General features: G+C 38.0%; 1 protein-coding gene across 5 annotated transcripts in view; it reads left to right on the forward strand.

Annotated features, from left to right (window-relative positions):
- Positions 1-6,925: 6,925 nt before the first annotated feature.
- Positions 6,926-22,524, forward strand: part of ZC3H14 (zinc finger CCCH-type containing 14) — a 38,026-nt gene continuing 22,427 nt past the window's right edge. Inside the window, exons 1-9 of one of the 5 annotated variants that reach the window (XM_064486177.1) lie at positions 6,926-7,109; positions 7,545-7,587; positions 12,538-12,652; positions 14,794-14,834; positions 15,311-15,506; positions 15,856-16,285; positions 16,986-17,146; positions 17,536-17,636; positions 19,324-19,479. In XM_064486177.1, coding sequence (XP_064342247.1) covers positions 7,074-7,109; positions 7,545-7,587; positions 12,538-12,652; positions 14,794-14,834; positions 15,311-15,506; positions 15,856-16,285; positions 16,986-17,146; positions 17,536-17,636; positions 19,324-19,479 — 1,279 coding nt within the window. In that variant the 5' untranslated portion in view covers positions 6,926-7,073. The remainder of the gene's footprint in view (positions 7,110-7,544; positions 7,588-12,537; positions 12,653-14,793; positions 14,835-15,310; positions 15,507-15,855; positions 16,286-16,985; positions 17,147-17,535; positions 17,637-19,323; positions 19,480-22,524) is intronic. The other 4 variants (XM_031454162.2, XM_031454161.2, XM_031454165.2 and 1 more) reach the window with 4 other exon arrangements.

The raw sequence follows: 22,524 nt of genomic DNA on the forward strand, positions 1-22,524 counted from the left end.
GCCGGGGCCGGGCGTCCCTCCCCCTGGGCCGGGAGGAGGCGGCGGCGGCGGCGGCGGGCCGTGACCTCAGAGAGTTGGAATGCGGGCGGGGGAGGCGCGGACAGCTGCGCCCGGCCGCCGGGGAGGGGGCGCGCCGCGGCTTTTTTTAATCATATGACCGCTTATTTTAGGAGTTTCCAAATAAAGCGAGGCTTTTAATAAAAATGAGGGGAGGGGGATATTATATCGGTGCCAGGGAAAGGGTTTTATTCCCGTGTTGTTACTAGACGGTCTGTAAAGTACTATTACTGCTGGAGTTCGTTTACTACATTTGTGAAAACAAATATGCTATTTCTTCCCCCCGTGCTTTCATCTGAGGATATAACCCATAAAAAGAAAAACAGAAAGAAAGAAAAAAAACATTGGTATAGAGTGGCTAAGTCCCCTTCCCCTAAGAAAGGTTGATAACTTGTAGGTCTTCAAAAAAGCCGTATGTACATGCAATACAAAGTAGAGGTCTTAAGGATGGGAACTGCAGGGCCGAGTTTTATGGGTTCAAATCTCAGAGCCAACACTTACCAGTTGGGTGACCTTGTGCGAATAACCTTTCTGTGCCTGCTCCTCTCCTATAAAATGGTAATACTAGTAATCACTTTCCAGTAACTTGTGTAATGTATGTGAAGTGTTTCATTTCATTTTAGGGTCTATCAGCAATTTCATTATTGCATGGTATTGTTACATTGCATTATTATTATTATTACTGCACTGCAACTTAAGCCAAGGAATAAAACTGTGTGGCCCTAAATCCATTACAGTAGGGTGTTTCATCTTTACTTGGCATGTAAAGTGATTGGACCAGAGAAACTTTATTTATGCAAATTTTAATTTAAATGATTGTTTCAATGCTTTCCTTTCTGGAAAGCTTTTTTATGTTACTTTTCATTTACATCTCCTTTTCTTCAACAGACGCTTGTTGAGTACTTACTCATGGTCCCTGCACACAGAGGGCTTCTGGTCTAGTGGGTGATGAACCTACACACCACACATTCACAGGACAAACAAGGCTAGAGTGTAAGCACCACCCTAGAGGTATGAGCCCTATGCAGGAACAAACCCCAGGCAGGATTTGGGCTGGGTATTGGAGCTCAAGACAAATAAGGTTTCATGTGTTTCTAATTGGAAAAAATTAATTAATTCTGCTTATAACTGATATTTCAACTGGACACTATGGGGGGGGTCAGTTTGTGTGTGAGGAAAGAAAAGAGAAAATAAGCTACTCTTCTGGTCACTCAAACTAGAAAAATTGAAATTATCTAAGTCTTCTCTCTTTCCTTCTCCAGCCAATCACCAAGACATGATAGTTCCTCCTTTGAAATGTCTCACGCTTTCTTTCCTTCCTCTTTGTTCCTCAACACTCCACCACCACCACCATTCCAATGGAAACCTTCATCCCCCATCATTTTACCTCTGGATTATTGCAACAAGGGTGGCCTCCTTGCCTCTGGTTTCTGTTCTCTCTTCTTTCCATGCTAATAATACCAGGCTTATCTCTCCCTGGGGTTCATGGCTCCCCATGAACCCCCAAGGCTAAGCTTTTGTGCCTGACCTTTAGGGCCTTTCTAAACTGGGCTCAGCCTCTCTGACCATCCTGTGTCTCTCTTCCCTCCTAATGCCTCCATCAAGCTGTCTCTCCTGGCCCAGAGAACCTCCTGCCCTGCTTCCATTTCTCTTCAAGCCTCAAGTCAAGGCTCTGCTTCCAAGACAACTTGCGAGCCACCCCATTCCACAGTAATCCCCAGACTTGGCAAGAACTTTAAAAACTATTTCATGAAGGCTTCTTTTGTATCTCCTAGAATTCCTGGGACACTACTGAGCAGAGAGTAGGCACTAAATAAAAACTTGTTAATTGAATCGGGAAGAAAATAAAAGAATTTTAAAAATAGAAAATGATCGTAAAACCCAAGCAATGTTAGACAAATGAGTTGAACTTCCTCCCTCACAGTCCACAAGTGCCATTTGCTGACTAAGTACTTAAGCTCTATTTTCCCACAACCATGTTAATTTGACAGTAACAGCCCCATGACAAGCCACTTGAACAATGCCTTCAAAGTGTTCGGCATCAAGTTATTGGCTTATGTTTGTATGGAAGGAAGTGAAGCAATTTATATGGTTTAACCCTAAAAGGTAGAAAATGATATAAGTGAAAAGTCTCCTTCCTATCCTGTCTGCTCTCCTTCTGGGGTAACTGGTGTGACCACAATCCTATGTATCCATCTGGAGATATTATGTGGATAAATAATCAATTACATATCTATATCTTTATTTTCTTTTGTTACTCAGAAGTGGCATATAATACATTTTTCTTCATATAGAGGTAATGCTTATGAAAATAAAGTTTAAAATATTTTTAATTTCTACACAAACAGATGCTCAATAAAAGGGAAGGAAACTATGGTTTTGGTGGTACATTGACATCTTTTCTTAGGAGTTAAGAAATTAATCTGCTTTGATAGCTTGGTGAGTACCCACTATCCCTCACTATGTAAATTACCATCCTCTGCAAGAATCTAAATTGAATGGAATACAACTCACCCATAAAAAAGAAGGATATTTTGCCCTTTGCAGCCCTTCATTCACTTTTTTTTTCACTTCAAAACCAGAATTTTATAATGGGCAGAGACATTTCCATTACATGAAAAACAACAAAATGCCTAGAAATAAACCCAACCAAGGAGGTTACCTATACTCCGAAAACTGAAATGACACAAAGAAATGGGAAGATTTCTTGTGCTCTTGGATTGGAAGAATCTGCACTATCAAAATGGCCACACTACCCAAAGCAATCCACAGATCCAACCCAAACCCTGTCAAGATACTCATGACATTCCTCACAGAACTGGAACAAAAGACCCCAAACCAGCCAAAGCAATCTTTTGTAGGACTCTTTTTTCTTTCTCTCTCTTTCTTCTTTTTGTTCTCTTTTCTTATGGTTTGACAACTAGAGAAGTTCCTTGAACATTTGTTGTAAAGCTGGTTTGGTGGTGCTGAAATCTTTTCACTTTTGTTTATCTGTGAAGCTGTTGATTTCTCCATCAAGTCCAAATGACAGCCTTGCTGGACAGAGTATTCTTGGTTGTAAGTTTCCCCTTTGCATCACTTTAACTGGAGAATATATCGTGTCACTCCCTTCTGGCCTGTAGAGTTTGTGCTGAAACATCAGCTGGTAACCTTATGGGAGTTCCCTTGTATGTTATTTGTTGCTTTTCTCTTGCTAATTTTAATATTTTCTCCTTACTCTTAATTGTGTGGTACTCTCTGTGCTTCTAGGACTTGGGTGACTATTTCCTTTCCCAAGTTGGGGAAGTTTTCAGTTATTACCTTTCCAAACATTTTCTCAGGTCTTTCCTCTCTCTCTTCTCTTTCTGGGACCCCTATAATGCAAATATTAGAGCGCTCGAGTCTCTGCATTTTCAACACTCACAATCCGAAAGCCAAGAACATCATTTCTATCTCTACCCACCATTTCAGAACTAAGGATGCAAACCCATGTTTTGCCATTACTGGGTACAAAATCCTTAGTCAGTATTTAGATAAGACTGATAGAACATTTTTGGAAAAATAGAGAATGTTTTCATTAAAATGTATTTGGACTAGTGAAACTTTTATTAAAATGTATTCAAGAAAGAGTTAACTTTCAAGACAATCCATTGAAAATTATGCAGGAAGAGACTTGCAGGCTGCTTAAGAACTCGCATATTCAGATCGCTGGAGTGTGTAGTGTGTCCCGATCACAGAGTGGGTAACCCTACCAAACCCATGGTGTTCCGTGGTCCAACACTGTTCCAGGTGCTCCCCTGTAAGATGCAGCTTTGTAATCTATTATCTCCATTATCTATTCAACTACTGATGTGCACTTAGGACGCTTCCATATCTTGAAAATTACAATGTTGCTGTTCATAACAGAGTGTATGTATCTTTTTGAGTTAATTCTTATTTTGTGGTTGGCTTTATTCCTTTGATAACTATGTATGTTTAAAAAGCTAAAGCTCTAAACGTTCTTAGAAACAATGAACAGTACATATATGTAAATTAAAAAATATATGTACAGTTAAAAAAAAATCTATCAAGCCATGAAAGACATAGAAGAAACTCAAAAGACATATTACTAAATGAAAGAAGCCAGTCTGAAAAGGCTACAAACTGTATGATTCTAACCAAATGACATTCTGGAAAAGGCACAGCTACAGAAACAATAAAAAGATTGTGGTTTCCAGGGGTTTGGAGAGAGGGAGGGAGGAATGAATAGATGGAGCACAAGGGATTTCTAGGGCAATGAAGTTATTCTGTATGATACTATAATGGTGGCTACATGTCATTATGCATTTGTCAAAACCCATAGAATGTACAACATCAAGAGTAAACCCTAATGTAAACTATGGACTTCGGTTGATAATAATTGTCCATGTTGGTTCATCGATTGTACCAAATAGGCCACGCTGATGAGGAATATTGAGGGTAGGTGAGTATATATGTGTGGGTGGGGAGGGCTATGTGGGAACTCTGTATTTTCTGCTCAATTCTGCTGTAAACCTGAAACTGCTCTAAAAAAAAAGTCTATCAAAAAAAAAAAAAAAAGAAAATGTGGAGACTGGGTCTTGCTCATCCTTGTGCTCTGGATCCTAGCACAGCATCTGTCTCAGGGTAGACATTTAATTTTTAACCAGCAAACAGTACTGCAATGGGCACAGTTTGAAATACTTCTCAACTATTAACTTACTTCATCCTCATAGTAACTCTATGAAGGAGAAACTGGTATTATACTTATGTCACAGATGAGGAAACTAAGGCACAGAGGAGATAAGCAACTTGCCTAAGGAGTCAGAGGGAGTAGCAGAGCTGGGATTCCAACCCAGACAGTCTGGCTCCTGTGTCCTTGTTCTCAGTCACTCTGCTCTGCTGCCTCTTATCAACGTTGAATGAGTGCACGATCACTGGATTTATCTGTGAGAAATGCTTTTGTAATTTAGATCATGAATTTATTTTATCCTACAAATATTTAGTAAGTGCTTACTATGTGTCTGGCACCCCAAAAGAAATTTTGGAGAAATACAGACCTACAGGGAGTTTATAATTTTGTTAGAGAGGACAAACAGACACACATACACACTCACACACACAAATGAAATAAACATCACAGAAAGGATATTATGTTATACTAGTAGCTCCCACAAACATGCTGTGGGAACTCAGAAGGAAAAAAGGACTATATGAGATGAAGGGCCGTGTGGCAGACAGACCGTAGGTGGCCAGCCCTAAGATTCCTGCCCCTGCTGTTCACACCTTTTGTAATCCCCTCCCCTTGTATGTAGGCAGCACGTGACTTGCTTGCAGCTAATGGATGTGGCAAAGGTTAGGGATTTTGCCGATGTAACTAAGACCCTAAATCAGTTGATTTCGGGGTCAGACCTAGGTGGCCCTGACTTAATCAAATGAAAGTCCTTAAAAAAGAAGGACTGGACCTTCCCTGAGCTGACACTCTTCTCCAGGGCTTGATTTATTGAGCAGCCCTATTGGAGAAGCCCCTGGCAAGGAACTGTGGGCAACATCTATGACCTGAGAGTGGTCTCCAGACAATAGCCAGGAAAAAAGGTAGGGATCTCACTCAGCAAGCATCAGGGAGATTAATTCTGCTTAAAATCTAAATGAGCTTGAGAAGGGGAGGGTATAGCTCAGTGGTAGAGTGTGTGCTTAGCGTGCAGGAGGTCCTGGGTTCAATTCCCAGTACCTCCACTAAAAAATAATAAATAAATAAACCTAATTACCTCCCTCCAAAACAAAACAAACAAACCAACCTGAATGAGCTTGAAAGTGGCTTCTTCCTCAGACAAGCCTCCAGATGAGAACACAGCCTGCCTGACACCTCAACTGCAGCCTTATGAGACCCTGAGCAGAGGACCTAGCTAATCTGTGCGCTCAGATTCCTGATCCACAGAAACCACAAGTTGACGTATGTGTGTGTTTTAAGTTGCTAAGTGTGTGGTCATTTGTTATGCAGTAATTAATAACCAATGAAGAGTACTTCAGGAATTAGCAGATATGGGGAGAGGGGAGATCTTTCTCTATGCTTACTCTGATTCTAAGGATTTATGATCAGAAACAGGGAGAATTAAGGTGCCATTGATAGAAACGAGGACGTCAGGAGCAGAAACCAATTTGAGTGGCGGAGGGGGAAGACGATAAAGACTTCAGTTTTGATGTACTGAATTTGGAGAAAATACAAATGCCTGTAGTTATCTGGAATTTGGGAATGGGGTTTAGGTGAGAATTCAGGGCTGATGGAAAATTCAGTTACTTTCATGGAGGTGAGAGTTGAAGTCCTGAGAATGAAAGAGTTCTCCAAAGGAGAGAGAGAGGAGCAGGAGGATGAGGATTAGATTCTGGTTAAAGGTCACGGATGGGCCTGGGAGAAGGGAGGTAGAACCAGTCACAGGAGAACCAGGGTAGTTGAAGAGTCAAGGAAATGACTAAGATGGATCGGTTCTGCTGCACCGGATAGTCCATTTTCCCTCCAAGTGCAATTATAATGCAACCGCTAGGAGGCAGCCTCTACTTTACAGATAAGAAAACTGAATACTTTGGGTATCTAGACCAATATCCCACTAAGTGAAGGTTCGATCAGAATTCAGATCTCACATCAAAGCCAGGGATCTTTTAGCTGCACATTTAATTCATATTTATTCTCCATAGGAGAGTGTGGGCGAGGAAAGCGAAGAATGAACGGCTCCCCAGGTGCCTGTAGAGGCGAAGAAAAGCCGAGGTCGTCCGCACGCCGCTGCTCTCCTCGCCGCCAGCAGAGGTCGCTAGAGGGCAGGCTCCGCGAGCCCAAGTGCGCGCAGGCGCAGGCGCAGGCGCAGGCGCAAGCGCGCTGGACTTGGCTCGCCCCGGCACGCCGGGCCGGTGGGGGCGGGTCACGCAGAGCGCGCGGCCGGGAGCGGCGGTGGCGGTGGCGGCGAGGCTGCGGGCTGGGAGCCGGCGTCCGGCTACCAGTAAGCGGAACGCTGCGCAGTGCTGAGCCGGCCGCCCGCCCCGGAGCCATGGAGATCGGCACCGAGATCAGCCGCAAGATCCGGGTGAGGCCAGCGTCGGGCGGGGGCGGGAAGCCGGGCCTCGGCGGGCGGGCGGGCGCGCGGTTGTCAGGAGTAACGGGGGTGGTGGGCCCGGCCTGGACACCGCGGCCTGCTGGTCGCCGGGCGCTCCTGAAGGGCCGCGGGGCCGGCGAGCGGGGCCTCCTACGCCAGGCCGCCTCGGGCCTGGGCGCAGTCGCGGCTGAGGAAGGAGCGGCCGGGAAACGGAGGGAGGCGTGGGGGTCCTGGCGAGAGCCGCGCGGCGAGCTGGAGGGGGCGCCGCGGGTGAGGGGCCCGGGGAGGGGGCCGCGGAGCCTCCCCGCCCCCACCCGAGCGCCGAGGGGCCGGAGGTGCGCGCACTCGCGAAGTTGCCTCTGCGCTGCAGTCGGTCTGTTTTCCAAGGGCCGCCTTTCTCATGCACGTTTGTCTTTTTTCCCTCAGAGTGCCATTAAGGGGAAATTGCAAGAATTAGGAGCTTATGTGGGTAAGTTTTTTGTTGTTAGCCTAATGGACTTTAGAGTTTGCAGCGAACGGAATGTTAGTGAATGCATTTTTTCCCATCGTACCTTTGACTTGGGAGAGACGCCCTTCTGCATTCAAATCTGATAACTCCCAGGTTACTTCTTTTCTTTCCGTCTTCACTGAAAGCTTTGTATTTTTTCCCCCCGAAATCCCATTCTAATAGGGTGTTTTGAAATTGTTTAGCTTTTTTGAGGCTTTATCATATTTTCCTTAACATTTGTCTGATTTTTTTCTTTTTTTTCCTATTCCCTTTCCTTCTTGATTTTCATTTTTTAGAATTAGTATTTTGCATATGAATGTTTGATGCATTGTGGCATTTGCCTCTGTCATGGTTCAGTGAGTTTTGTTTTCAGATCTCTGTCTGTCTCTCTTTTTTTTTTTTTTCTGTCCCTTTCTTATCTCCGGGCAGTAATGTGTCCTTTTTCTTCTTATTCTCTTATGATTTATAATTTGAATGTTTCTTCTGGGCCAGGCACTGTTCTTCACTGTTGTGTATACATTGGTTATGCTAATCCCGAGTAGTCCACTGGAAGAAGGTAAGTGGTAGTGTGCCCCAGTTGTACAGGAAAGGAAACCGAGGCTTTGAATAATTGACTTGAGCAAGGTTTTACGGATTGAGACCTGGGTCTGTTTGGCTCCAAAGCTGGTGCCTCTTACAAAAATAATAGCTACCACTTAATGATAGTGATTCTCCAGGTGTGGGAGACCCCAAGGTTCTCTGAAGTCGAAACCATTTTCATATTAATACTGACAGATATTTGCCATCTTCACTGTGCTGACGTTTGGATTGTGCCAAAGTAATGGTGGGTGAAAACCTGAATCAATACCTCACACCAAAGTTTACAAGAAATTATCATATTCACCACCCTTCCACTTGCAGTTAAAAAAAAAAAAGAGAGGCCAGTTTCACTTACAAATGTAATTCATAAATTGAAATATTTTTTAACCCCTGGCCCTGATTACAGTTTTTTAATATGTGACGTGAGGAAATAGGAACTACTCATAAAGTACTTCTGCCATACTGAATGTGATGGGTTGTCTTAAGGAAGAGGATTCATGTGATTGAGTTGAAAACTGAACTAGCCATCTTTTTCATGGAACTTTTTTAAAGTTGAGGTTTGGTTGATTTATGGTATTGCGTTAGTTTTAGGCATACACAAAATGATTTGAGTTACATATACGTGTACTTTTTTCAGATTATATTCTGTTGGAGGTTATTATAAGATACTGAATATAATTCCCTGTGCTGTACAGTAAATCCTTATTGCCTATTTTATTTATAGTAGTTTGTATCTCTTAATCCCATTTCTTTCTAATTTATCCTCCCCCGTCTCACCTTTGGAACTTCATTTTTAACTTCTAAGATGGGCTGCCAAGCTAGTTATATACATTTGGGTATTTGGCAGACATTTCCTGGAAGTGAGCAAAGGAACTGAGACTTTTTTTGCCAGTGACAGAGGTTGAACTTTCAAATGAAAATTAGAATTTTGGAAAATTTTTGTCTTCCCTCGTAAACTTGACAGCGTTACAATACTTCAGGATTTCTGATGAAGTCAGTGGTGATATCAGCAAATGATTCTTCTGTATTGCATAACAAAATGTTACGTGGTTTGTCAGTGGCTTGTATAGCTCAGTGAACCAGTGTTTTTCAAATGACCAATGCATGATTTTGTAAAATTGTACAAGGATAAAATATCCATTAAAAGTTTCTGCAGGATGGATCAATGGATTTTTCATGTAGCAGAGTACAAAAAGGTCATTGATACATTTTTAGTTTCTGTATTGTTGCTAATCTTTAAGAAACTCCCACTTGTTGAGTTTTTGATACAGAAGAATAGCCACATTATCTGAAAATGCTATTAAAATACTCCTTTTTCAGTTACGTACCTGAGGTCAGATTTTCTTCACGTTCTTCATTGAGAACAATAGCACGACAGATTAAATGCAGAAGTAGAAACTGGAATTCAGCTGTTTTCTTTTAAACCAAATATTAAAGAGATTTACAAAAATATAACATTTTTGCACTTATTTTATTTTGGAAAACAAGATTTTTTCCATAAAAATAATCTTATGTTAACATAGATTTATTGTTAACATGATAGGTATATCATTTTAAATGAGTCTAAAAATGCTTAGTTTTAATTTCTAGTATGGCAAGTATGAATAGGTTTGGGATCATCAGTAATTTTCAGTAGTGTAAAGGGGGCCTGAGATGAAATTGTTTGAGAATTGCTAATTTACCACATACTGAGTACATTTTATAAATTACTTGTCAGAATTGTAAGATTTAAATGGATAAGAAAATTGAGGCTCAGAAGTTAAAGATGAAGCTGAACCAGGATTGATTTATTCTTTAATTAATTCAACACTTCATGGATGCCTGTTTTGTGCCAAGAACTTGTTTTGGGTCAAAGAAATGCAGAGAAAACCTACCATGAGAACTTTCTTAATTCTAGCACATGAAAGCATGAACACATATTAATTGAGTTTAAATTAAATCTTATTGATGATTCCTATCAATTATCAAAAATCTCAAACCAAGAATTTTGAGCCTATTAAAAACCTGGTTGTAAGTAGTCCAGTGTGAAATGTAATTGTACTAAAGGTACCATGTATTTTATAATTTTCAAAATATTTTTGTATAGTCTGTTTGTTCCTGAATACAATGCTAGAGTGGGGATGGCAGGTACTTTACTCCTTTTACAAGTGAAGAAGTGAAGTTTGGGGAGGGCTAGCTAAGTAGATCAGGTCAGCAGCAGGTTTAAGATGCAGAAACTCAGGTCTTCTGGGTCCTTGGTGTTTCTGTTACGGTAACTTCATAATACAAAGTTGATGAGCTAACAAAAGGATAGGAGTCACTTCTCTAGAACTTAGTGTCCCAGCTGTTAACGTCTTAGCACAGCTGCTCAGCTTGTTTGTCTCTGCTTTACGACTGGAAATTTCTCAAGGGCAGAGACTTCATATTGGTTGTGTCTGAGTGGCCCAGCTGAAAACTTAATTTTTTTTTTTATAAATTTAGATTAAGCGGTTAAATAGGGGTCACCACTAGACTCTATTTGAAATGAAAGTATATATTGTTTACAATTAGCTACCAAATTATTTGTGTATGCATATATACATCATTGTCCTTCTGAAAAGAGTGACTTTCTAATCCCTTTCCTTGTGCTGGAAAGAGTCCTGGAAACCTTTAAGGTTATGGAAGTAATCCTTTAGTAAATATTTGAATATCTATTTTCAGGACATTGGGTGAGATTCAAAGGTGAACAACTTTTTGTTGAGTTGATAAGGTTTCATTTGTGTGTTTAAATGGAGTACTTTAGTGAAATGATAGATATAATTCAGAACAGTCTTTCATTCACGTTCTAGAAGTATGAGTTTGCAGAAACCTTCAACATCTTTACTATTTTTTCAGTACATAGATTTTTAGATGAACTTGAGAACTATAAGAATTCTGTAGGAGTGTATCATGAACACATTAATTTTTTATTAGATTATTTCTCATTTTGTATCTACTGAGAGAACAATGTATGAATTTCTAACAGCTTTGTTGAAATATAATTGGTATACATTAAACTCCACCTGAAGTGTACGGTTTGCTGTGTCTTGATATGTATACACCATAATCAAGCTAAGGAATTATCCCTCACTCCGCAAAGTTTCCCTTTGGGTTTTCCTGGGGTTCCTTTGTATCCCTCCCTTCCTTTCCCTGTCCCTATCCTGTACCAGAACAACCACCGATCTTGTAAAATTTTAGAAAATACAAACTAATACATAGTGTCAGAAAGCGCAGCCTGTTCTCGTGATTGACAGACATTATGAGGGAGAAAAACTATCAAAACTGCCAAAGTGCTCCAACTTTGTTTCCCTTTCTTGGATTACCAGTGGCAGCCCATAGTAGGAACACTTTACATAAAGAAGCTACCAGGCTTATTTACTTAAATTGCCAGAAAGCAGTGGGAGCCTTTTGATACTTGACAAAGAAAATAAATGGCTGGCTACTTGTCCTTGCTTTTATCTCCTCACATTGGATTGCGTGCTTCCATCAAATATTCTGATTTCTCTTATTTCCATTTATAGATTGGGCTTTTACAATGTATTTGTGTTTTTCTTGAACTGGATTTTTGATATTTCTTGAAACAAATGTCTGACAGTACTTCCGAAATGAACTTTTTTGCCTTCATAGAAATGTTATGAGTATTTACAGTATAAAAGGATCTAAAGGAGTTTTTTGGTAGAAATTAGAATTCATGGTAAACGACTTTCCTTTTTTGTATTTTTCTTGTGGAGAGTTTTGTTTTTGTTGTTTTTGATTGTTGACCTCACCCTCATTCACTGTGTTATGAGGATATAAGAATGAAACAGTGATTTGATTAGAAATTATTTAATCTTAAGATCAAGTTTTCAAAATGATACAGACTTTTTGGGTGGTGTTAATTTGTTTGATGTTGCTGCAGGTTTGTTACCCTGAGTAATTGAAATCTGCCTTTACTATGAATAAAGGTGTTCCTTGGGAAATGAGTATCACTTTGAAAACAGACACACAAAACTAAACAAAATTCAGTTATTATTTTTGGGAAACGTCTGTTGTGCTTTCTGGAAGAAGCTTCTCTAAAATTATTGACCAATATTAAAAAGGTTAAAGGAAGTGAATACATTCTCAGGTGTGGTACTGTAATTTAGAGAATTTAGTTGTGTAAATATTCATTAGTTCTTCCTAATTCCCATCTTTCTAATAATTGAAATACCTATGAAATAAAGAGAAAGAAAATTTTACTTTTTGTCCAACCAAGTTCCAGTAGAGCTGAGATATTCTTACAGCTACGTCTATACTTTCTAGCACGTCAGCTTTTAAGTAGAAGAAAATGTTAAGGAAAGCTTAAAAAGTTTTTTATATACTTTTCCTTTTAAATAGATGAAGAACTTCCTGATTACATTATGGTGATGGTGGCCAACAAGAAAAGTCAGGACCAAATGACAGAGGACCTGTCCCTGTTTCTAGGGAACAACACAATTCGATTCACCGTATGGTATGTTTCTGAATATTTACCCCTCAGACCAAAGTTTGGCACAAATCAAGAGTAGGTGTTCTGTTGGAAAAGAGGTTCCTGGCAGGAGAGTCAGATTCAGTGTTGTGAGCATTGAGAGCACAGCCTCTGGAGCCAGACTGCCAAGGTTGAATCCTGGATCTGCCTCTTTCCTTGGTTTCTTTAAAATGGGAATAGTGAATCACCTTTATAGAGTGGTCGTGAGAATTAAATGAGTGTAATACGCTTATAGCTGTGCCTGGCCCATAGCAAGTCCTTAGTATGTGTTGATTGTAGTTAATATGTTTCTTTTTTAAACTTCAGCATCTTTTGCCTTTCTCTCCACCAAAACCAGTTACAGATGTTTTTTTGGACTGGGTTAACTTCCTGAATTGCTTTCTCCAGTGAGTTAACTTAGGGAGCAAGTTTTTTTGACAAAATTTCAAATCATTTTTTTTAACGTTTGGAACTTTTCAAAGTTTGGAATTTTAAAATAGACAACTTTGTGTTCAAACATAAATTAATACAATTTGCAATGACTTTTTTCAAACCTCACACGCCTTTAGTTGAGAATACTGACTAAAAGCGTAAGATTCAGTTTGAGAAGGCAGGCCAGATTCTGGTACCAGGTATGAGGCAGAGTGAAGGCTGGAGGAGGGTAATGATGTGGCTGAGAATAGAGCAGGAAGTACTCATATAAGGGTCCTCACTGGGAACCACCAATTACAGCACAAGCTGATGATGGAGCAACTATGTCCTTTACAACTCTTGTGAAGCTTTCTTGAAATTCCACACAGCTCTGGGCTTATATTACGCAGCTTTGAGGAACATTGAGTGCAGCGGTTGTTTCTTAAATGTTTTGGTACATATGCTCCTGCAGCGTGGGTGACCTAACCCACCTGTTACACTTTGTCCCTGGAATTTACCAAAAAAGATCGTGATGCTTTTGACTGGGGAAATTACCATTATCATGAGTACTCCCTTTTTCTTTTCTTTTTTTTTGTTTTAAATAAAGCCTTCAGCAGTCCAGGTACTTGTTTTGTTTCATGCACATTTTTTATGTCTGGACTTCTGGGTCAACTTTGAGTCCCACTAATATAATATGGGAGATTGAGCTAGTAGGTCCTTTCTCAGATAAGTTGACAAATTTTTTTATATAAACAGATTACTAAATGGTTTTGCATTTAAAATCAGATTAATTCAACTCTCTCATCTTGCCATAAATTCAGTTCTTTGACATGTACTGATGCGAGTGATGGTGTCTGTTTTGGCACTTCCCTTTCCTAAGTGTTCATTGACATCTGTCAGCCACAGACTATTCTGATTCTTTGGAGGCCTGCAATAATTGTGTCCTGGGGACAGTGTCATGTGACTGGGTCCTGGGTGAAGCATTATTATGAGATATTTCTTGTGTCTTCAGGAGGCATGGCCTTCTGGAAGGATTATAAGGCAAATCTGCCTGGCACGTAACTACTGAAATAGGTTACATTGTAAGCAAAGTTGCGACCTGTACTTGTTTACAGAATTAGTTTTGAAAGTAATAGTGAAGTGATATAGTATATTTTGAGATTATTTTGAAGTTTTCTCACCTCTCACAGTTAAGTTGTTCCAGAAACTATATAAATAGATTAAAAGTAAATTTAAACTGTGCATAAAGCAATTGTAATAATGTTATATTATAAATTTGTGCTATTTTGTTCTTTTATCATAAACTGCGTTGAATCTTTAGTCCTTATGAAACAAAATGATATTTTTTGTGGATCAAGGCTGTATGGTCAGATGATAGCCTTACCCTTATTTTTTGCAGAGGCTAGATGTTGAAAATAATGATGAAAAATGTGATTTTTGATTGGCTTCTACAGTATTCATCTAAAGCCTTTTTTTAAAATGTGGAACTTAAGTTTAATACCATTTATCCATTAAATATTATTTGGTACTATATATCAATATTTATCTGAAGATTCGGGCTATAATGCCATCAAATTTAGAGGGACGATTGAAATTAAATCTTTTTTTTGGGTAAAGTTTAGGAAAGTTTAATAGTTACACTGCTATAGGCAACAGCAGGCCACACAGGCAAGAGGTGCTTGCCTGAGCCGAAATTAAATCTTGATTATCTTTAACTTTTTTTTTTTTTTTTTTAGGCTTCATGGTGTATTAGATAAACTTCGTTCTGTAACAACTGGTAAGTTTCATGAAATCATGTCTGGGTTTTTATTTTTTATTTTGCTCTAGCATATGATTGTGTTTCTAAAGCCATTTATACTGCTTTGAGGAAAAAACCCATAAATTTGAAAACAGTAGTTCATTTGAACTTTTTAAGGAAGCAACTAATTTTTGTGAAATTAAGAGCAACGAATTTAATATAATTCAAAGATAATTTAACCAAAGGAAGGGAAACCATGCAGTTTATCCTAAGAAAATAATTACAGATGTGTGTAATAATATAGCTTCAAGGATGTTTCAGTATTTTACAACTGAAAATTACTTAAAAAGTCCAGTAACAGTAAGTTGGATAAAATACTATATCACTATGTGTGAAATAATCATTTAGGCATTAAAAATGTGGAAGAACACTTACTGCTTTTAAACTGGTGAGGAGGCAGTGGAGGTTTAGAGTAATAAAAAAAGATTAAGAAGATCATGTATTTTTCTTTCTAGATTCCTCCAGTCTAAAGTCTTCTGATACCAACATCTTTGAGAGTAACGTGCCTTCAAGCAAGAGTGGTTTCAGTCGGGGAGATGAGAGAAGGCACGAAGCTGCGGTGCCACCTCTTGCAGTTTCCAGCACTAGACCTGAAAAAAGAGATTCTAGAGTTTCTACAAGTTCACAGGAGCAGAAGGCCACTAATGTCAGGTAAGAGTCCTGTGTGGACTCCTGTAGGTAGATGGGTATGTATATGTGGCATTTATACTAGTTAATGTATCTTTAAATTACTGTTTTCAGAATCTTTTGGAAACAGTGAGTTGGTCTTGAGCAATTTTTTGGATTAAAACAATGAATGGATAAGACCAAAGTATGATTATCTTTTATCTAAAATGTAGTCAAAGCTTAAAAAAAAGAATACAATTTCAGAGAAGTTTTTAATAGAAATCTAAAAGGATTATCCACACTTTTTTATTAAGATTATGTAAATATTCTTGGAAGAGTTTAAGGTATTGCTCTAAATTGATAACACATCCTTTTTGTTTTCATTTTTTAATAGACAAACTTACGATGATGGAGCTGCAACCCGACTAATGTCGACAGTGAAACCTTTGAGGGAGCCAGCACCATCTGAAGATGTGATTGATATTAAGCCAGAACCAGATGATCTCATTGATGAAGACCTCAATTTTGTGCAGGAGAATCCCTTATCTCAGAAAAAACCTACAGTGACACTTACATATGGCTCTTCTCGCCCTTCTATTGAAATTTATCGACCACCTGCAAGTCGAAATGCAGAAAGTAGTGCTCATTTAAACAGGTTGCAATTTCAACAACAGCAAAACAGTATTCATGCTGCCAAGCAACTTGATATGCAGAATAGCCGGGTATATGAAACAGGACGTTTGTGTGAACCAGAAGTGCTTAACAACTTGGAGGAGACTTACAGTCCCTTCTTCAGAAACAACTCAGAAAAGATGAGTATTGAGGTTTGTATATACTTTTAAATTCTGGCTTGCTAAGCTGAAAATTGGCAGTTCTTAATACTGAATTGTATATGGAATAAGTAAACACATTGCAAATTTATTTTAAACTGATTTCTCTGCTATTCAACATAATATACCAGTCAGTTTTTCCTCTCCACAACTGGCTTTTACAGATAGTTTACATCTTGTTTACTTTCCTCGGAAGTTAACATTTGAGATATCTTTAACCTTACCTTAAAATTTTGGGAAGGTTTTAAATCAGTTTTAGATCCTTCATGGCAGTTGCTAGTGAACAATTGAGTAACTATTTTATTGGTTTCCTTAGCAGTGCAATATGCTAATGTTTATAAATGAGTGTAAAGCACTAGTTTTTGTTTTAGATAAGGGTTGGCTATTAGGGATATTAGTTGTATTTTGATAAGAAACTAGGGAAATAGCCCATAAATTCTTAATATGCCTGGCTTTTTCTTTAAAAGAAAGAATGTCATAGCTCACAGCGAAAAAGAATGTGACAATGAATATATGTATGTTCATGTATAACTTAAAAATTGTGCTCTACACTGGAAATTGACACATCATTGTAAACTGACTATAATTCAATAAAAAAAATGTTAAAAAAATAAGTAAATAAAAGAAAGAATATTCTGTGAAAGAACTTTGTTATTTTTTGAAACTAAGTAAGTGTAAATTTATATTATTTCAGGAAGAAAACTTCCGGAAGAGAAAGTTGCCTGTGGTAAGTTCAGTTGTTAAAGTAAAAAAACTCAATCATGATGGAGAAGAGGAGGAAGAAGATGATGATTGTGGGTCCCGTACAGGAAGCATCTCCAGCAGTGTGTCTGTGCCAGCAAAACCTGAACGGAGGTACCTGAATATGTTTGTAAATTGATCTTTTATTGCCTGGTGGAGTCTTCTGGGTTTCTTGAAGAAGATACCATGAAAATATAAACTTAATCACGTACAAGACTTTTCCATCAGTTTTTCAGAAACACTTAACATTAATGAAAGAGAAATTGCCTAAAATTGGAGAAGATTGCAAATACTAGAAATTGTAATGTGAGTGGGAGGAAGGTTGATCCAAATTCATTTTTTAAAAAAAAGTTATAAGGTTCCAATCCAGTTGGCATTTCCTAAAAACTACAGCTAGTCTGTTCCAAACCTAGAGAAGGATACAACGAAGGTATAAATGGATGGCTAGCTTGTAAAGAACTCAAATCTAAAATTTATCAAAATACTTTTCTTAATTTTTTTAGACCTTCACTTCCACCTTCTAAACAAGCTAACAAGAATCTAATTTTGAAGGCTATATCTGAAGCTCAAGAATCTGTCACAAAAACAACTAACTATTCTACAGGTAATTTAAATGTATTATGTTGACATTAAGAGATTTCTACAACTCTTAAGTAAGTTAGAGATGATTGCTCCACAAAGTGTTGTAAAAATAAAGATGCCTGCCAAACGTCAGGACCAAGGTGAGGCTCAGAGAAGAATAATTAAAGAGAGATTTGAGGGAACTATATTCAATATCTTGCTGTAACCTATAATGAAAAAGACTGGAAATGAATATATGTATGACTGAAATATTATACTGTACACCAGAAATTGACACAACATTGTAAACTGACTATATATATACTTCAATTAAATAAATGGAAACAAAATACTAAGGAGCCTAATTCTCTCCATATTGTTTTTAAAGGCTTGAAAATTACTGAATTTCTTTTTTTTTGTTTGAATATTACTGAATTTCAAATTATCTTTGTAAATAAATCCTTTTGTTTGTTTAAAAAAAAGATTTGACCAGTTTGAGAAACTTTCCCAACTGTCAGTGGAACTTAGTTCTTTGAGGAATTGTAATGCCTTTTACTCTTTTGTAGTGTGTGAAATATGGAAATTTTAAAGGGAGTTTTGATAAATATGAGACTTTCATATTTGTAGTATTAGAGTCAACATTAGATATGAATTTATATTGTATAAAAGGGAGTAAAATTAGAAGATATTAAAAGGCTGAAATTAGAAAAATTTGTCTAGTTTAGAAATAGATTGGTTTCTTTCCTTCTGATAGAACTCATTAGTGGAATATGATGAAGAATTGACTTATTTGTGATGTTCCTGTCCCAATGCTAGTGGAAGTACTGTTATTTTATGAAAGAATATAAAGGTATTAACACGTTTTTAAAACAAGGAGAAGAGTCAGCTGTAATCTGATCTTCCATAAAGCTCATTCTGAAATACAAACCAAATCATGGGTGCCACATTGCCGTTAAATTCTGTCCTCTATGCCCCATGCGCTGTAGCAAGTGTTCAGAACTTTCTATTAATAAGCTATGATGGTTACCCACTCTAAATTTTTAAATTTTATTTTTATTATGGATTTGATGACTGTTCTTATAGCATTGTTCTGCTTTTCTGTTCTCTTTTGCATCTCTTATGTGACCCCTTCCTTAAGTGAAGTAAACTGCTCGCAACTTTTGAGCCTAATAGTCATCTGTCCCCTTTCTTCTCATCCCTAATTTAACCTTGAACGTAAACAGATTTTGGCATATAGGGTAAGGGTTATCAGGCAAAGGCTAACAACTTGATATAATAATTTCCTCTATTTACATTCCCTTGTTTGGTCCGTCAGCAATATTGAATGTTTAGAGTAATGAGAAATTTAGACATTTACTGTGATCTTGAAACTTCCTGCTTTTACAGTTGTGAGAAATAACGTTCAGATTCTTTACCTAGGTTGTCTGAATTACAATTTGAAATTGTTATAGAATCATGAAGCAGAACCCAAACTGCATTCGGTTAAAAATGAATACACGTGTGCTACAATGTTTTAATGCCATGTAGTTTAAAATCCATAGATGTTTACATATGTATGGGTAACTATGTCAGGGAATAGTGTAAGGAAAAATGAGGTATTTGTGAACTGTTTCTAACTCCTTTTATGTTCTAAACCCAAGGGGGCATTTATATTTAATATGACACTCGCTGTTGGGTTTTGATATATTACTGCATTTGGATTTTCATCTTTTTTGCTTTTTATATAAAAGTCTCACAGAAACAGACACTTCCAGTTGCTCCCAGAACTCGAACTTCTCAAGAAGAATTGCTTGCAGAAATGGTCCAGGGGCAAAGCAGGACCCCCAGAATAAATTCACCTATTAAAGAAGAGGAAACAAAAGGAGATAACACAGAGAAAAGTCAAGGTAATAATTTAAATGATATTTCATCCTTACACTGTTTTCATTCGGCATTAAATATTTTCCAATGAGTATTTATGAAATGTTAGTTATACTATGAGAAAAGTGCTCAGTAGACCCCAAAATAGAAAAAGGGACCATAAGGGAAATCTATACCTACACTTTTCAGAATTAAAAAAATCTTATTATTAGGGAAATTTTTAATGTTCTCAAAAATGGAAAGAACAGTGCAATGAATTCCCATGGACCCAGTCACTCAGCTTTAATAATTATCAGTATTTTGCCAGTCTTTGGAAAGCTACTCAAAGATGCATAGATACCTACATTCATCCTTTCGCTATTCCTTCGTTCTCTTGAACTTAGTCTTATCTTTAAATCTACCCTCTCTGAGTATCCTGTCTTTGACCTGCCAGATCTTCCTTATTGTCCCAGTGGTACTGCTCTGTCGCCTTGTACCTGACATACTTCCAGCTGATCTTTCTGCTTCCTTTCTCTCAGAGACCCCACCCCCCACCCCCTGCACAGACTCTTCCTGGCTAAAGTGTGACTCTGATCATGTGACTCTTTGTGAGATGAGAACCTTTATAGTGTCTCCCCTGCTATGCATTGCCCAGGACTGATGCCATCAGCCTGGCCTTTAGGCAGCTCCATTATCTGGCCCCAGCCCTTCTCTACTGCCCTCCAGCCTGTTCTTTTTATTCACATCAGGAAAGCTTCTAGTTTGTTCTTTTCCTCTTCTGTTGAGATCTGGTTAAAAAAAAAAACAAAAAACCTACCAAAACTGTATTTAATACTTTCCTAATGCTGGAGTGTATTTTTTCATTCCTCAGCTGTATCCTTTAAGTTATTCCAGGGTCATCTCAGATTTACTTATTTCACGAAGCCTTATGATTCCATCCTACATTTGTCTCTTCATTCTCTTTTTTTTTTTTTTTTTAAAAAAAGCCTTTGACTGTAGTGTGCAATTTGCCATGTCAGTGTTATGTGCAATTCCAATAAATGATGGACCTGAGAACAGGAAAACCCTCAAAACAGCCAGTAGGTACTAACGGAAAGTTAAGTGGACCAGTTTCTGAAAAGCAGTTGGAAACTGGATTTGAGCTTCAGCAAGGGTAAGAATTTGCAATAGATTAAACCCCATCAAACTGGCTTGAATCTATGATTTCATGATGATATTTTTAAAAAGTAAACCTTTAATTGGTCCTTTTGGAGGATAATAGATATTAATTCATTGTTTTGAAAACCAGAGAAATAGTTATTGAGCATTTATGCTTTCTTCTGGGATGGTGCCACTGGGGAACAAAATAGGACAAGAGTTAGTCCCTGTTGTTGTAAATGGAGTTTTACTGGAACCAAGCCATGCCTGTTCATTTATATATTGAGTGTGCCTGCTTTTGTACTACAACCGCAGAATTGAGTAGTTGCAACAGACCATAAAGCCCACACAACTTGAAATAGAAAATGTTTGTCACCTATTGTGGTATAGTAGATGAAAGAAGCATCTCTTAAAATTCTAGGTAATACGTAATAACAAGATGATAGAGTAGATCCCCCCAACTTAACAGTAAATTAATGAATCTAGGAAATAGTCATTAATGGCTCCTAAAACTTCCTTTTTTTTAAGTAAAAATCAGCCATTTGTTCCTCCTCTATGAAAGAATAAAACACTGTCTTAGTCTTGCCAAAGGATTTGAATGGGATTGATCAAGCCTCTGATCCGGCAGTCAGCTTGCAGGAAGTGCAGAGGCCAGAGGAGCGTGTTGGTTGCTGCGCATGACTATGCAACATGCGGAGCGTGGTGTCTGGGGCACTATGTAGGTCAGCCTGAGAATTCTAGATTAAAAGAATAAAAGGGGTGAGGTTAAGCTTTAGTGTCTAGTACATACACTGTGTGATAAGACCACAGACTAGATTTACTATAAAAGGCATGCAGTGGTTACTTTTGGAAAGGACCGACTAGGATGGAGCACATGGAGGGAGTCTTGTCAGGTGGCTGACATAGTGCTAGTTTCTTGACCTGGTTGGTAGTTGTAAGGATGTTTTGCCTTATAAACACTCATTAAGCTGTTGCTTTTGTGTGGTTTTCTATATCATTGTTTTGTTTTAAAGTAAAAGGTTAAAAAAAATTGAGAAGGTACCAAGTGCCCGTACTGATGAGGACTGCTAGTACTCTTACTGGTTTCATTTGTTCGCAAGTGCGAAGTGACCCCACGGTCATTGATCAGTGTGCTTGCTCACTGTTTTATAGCTTTGTGACAAATTTTTAAAAATCTAAATATGCACGTGAATTGGCATGAGTTGTTGCTAGTGTTTTCTCATCTTCCTGGTCTCTGCATTTTTACTAGGCTAGCCACCTCACAGTATTTTGCTTTTTCTCTTTTTGTCTTGGAATAATCTGTCACCAGGAGACACCAGTCTTTTCCAAGTTTTTTCAAAGACTTACCACAACAATAATTCTTGCTTTATTGATTATCTTTTTAATGTGTTTTCTATTTCATGGATTTCTGCTCTTATTTTTAATAGATCCATTTATATTTTTTCTTACTTATTTTAGCCTTTTTTTAACATTTGTAAACATTTAAGCTATACATTTCTCTTGACATGCCGTTTTTGCTGCATGTCACAAGGTTTGATGTGTAATTTTTTCATTATCATTCTAATTGTCTTTAATTCCCATTATGATTTCGTCTTTGACCCATAAGTTATTTGAAAATGCTTTTAATTTATAGTATAGGAAGTTTTGTTTTTTTGTCTTTAAATCTTTTTAAGTTATATGCTGTGTGAGGAGGGTATAGCTCAGTGGTATCAAGGTCCTAGGTTCAATCCCCAGTACCTCCATTAAAATAAATAAATAAACCTATTACTGCCCCACCCCCCATGTTTAAATTGTATACTGTGGACTTAGTTGCATTGTGGTCAGATAATGGATCTATATAATACATATTTGAAAATGGTTGAGGCTTAAGATGATCATTTTTTACCTCTTCCACGTGTGTTTTGGAAGAAAGTGGACTCTAATTGTTGAATTGAGAATTTTGCATTTAGTAGATA

Source organism: Camelus dromedarius, chromosome 5, assembly GCF_036321535.1.
Source record: "Camelus dromedarius isolate mCamDro1 chromosome 5, mCamDro1.pat, whole genome shotgun sequence".
Lineage (NCBI taxonomy): Eukaryota > Metazoa > Chordata > Mammalia > Artiodactyla > Camelidae > Camelus > Camelus dromedarius.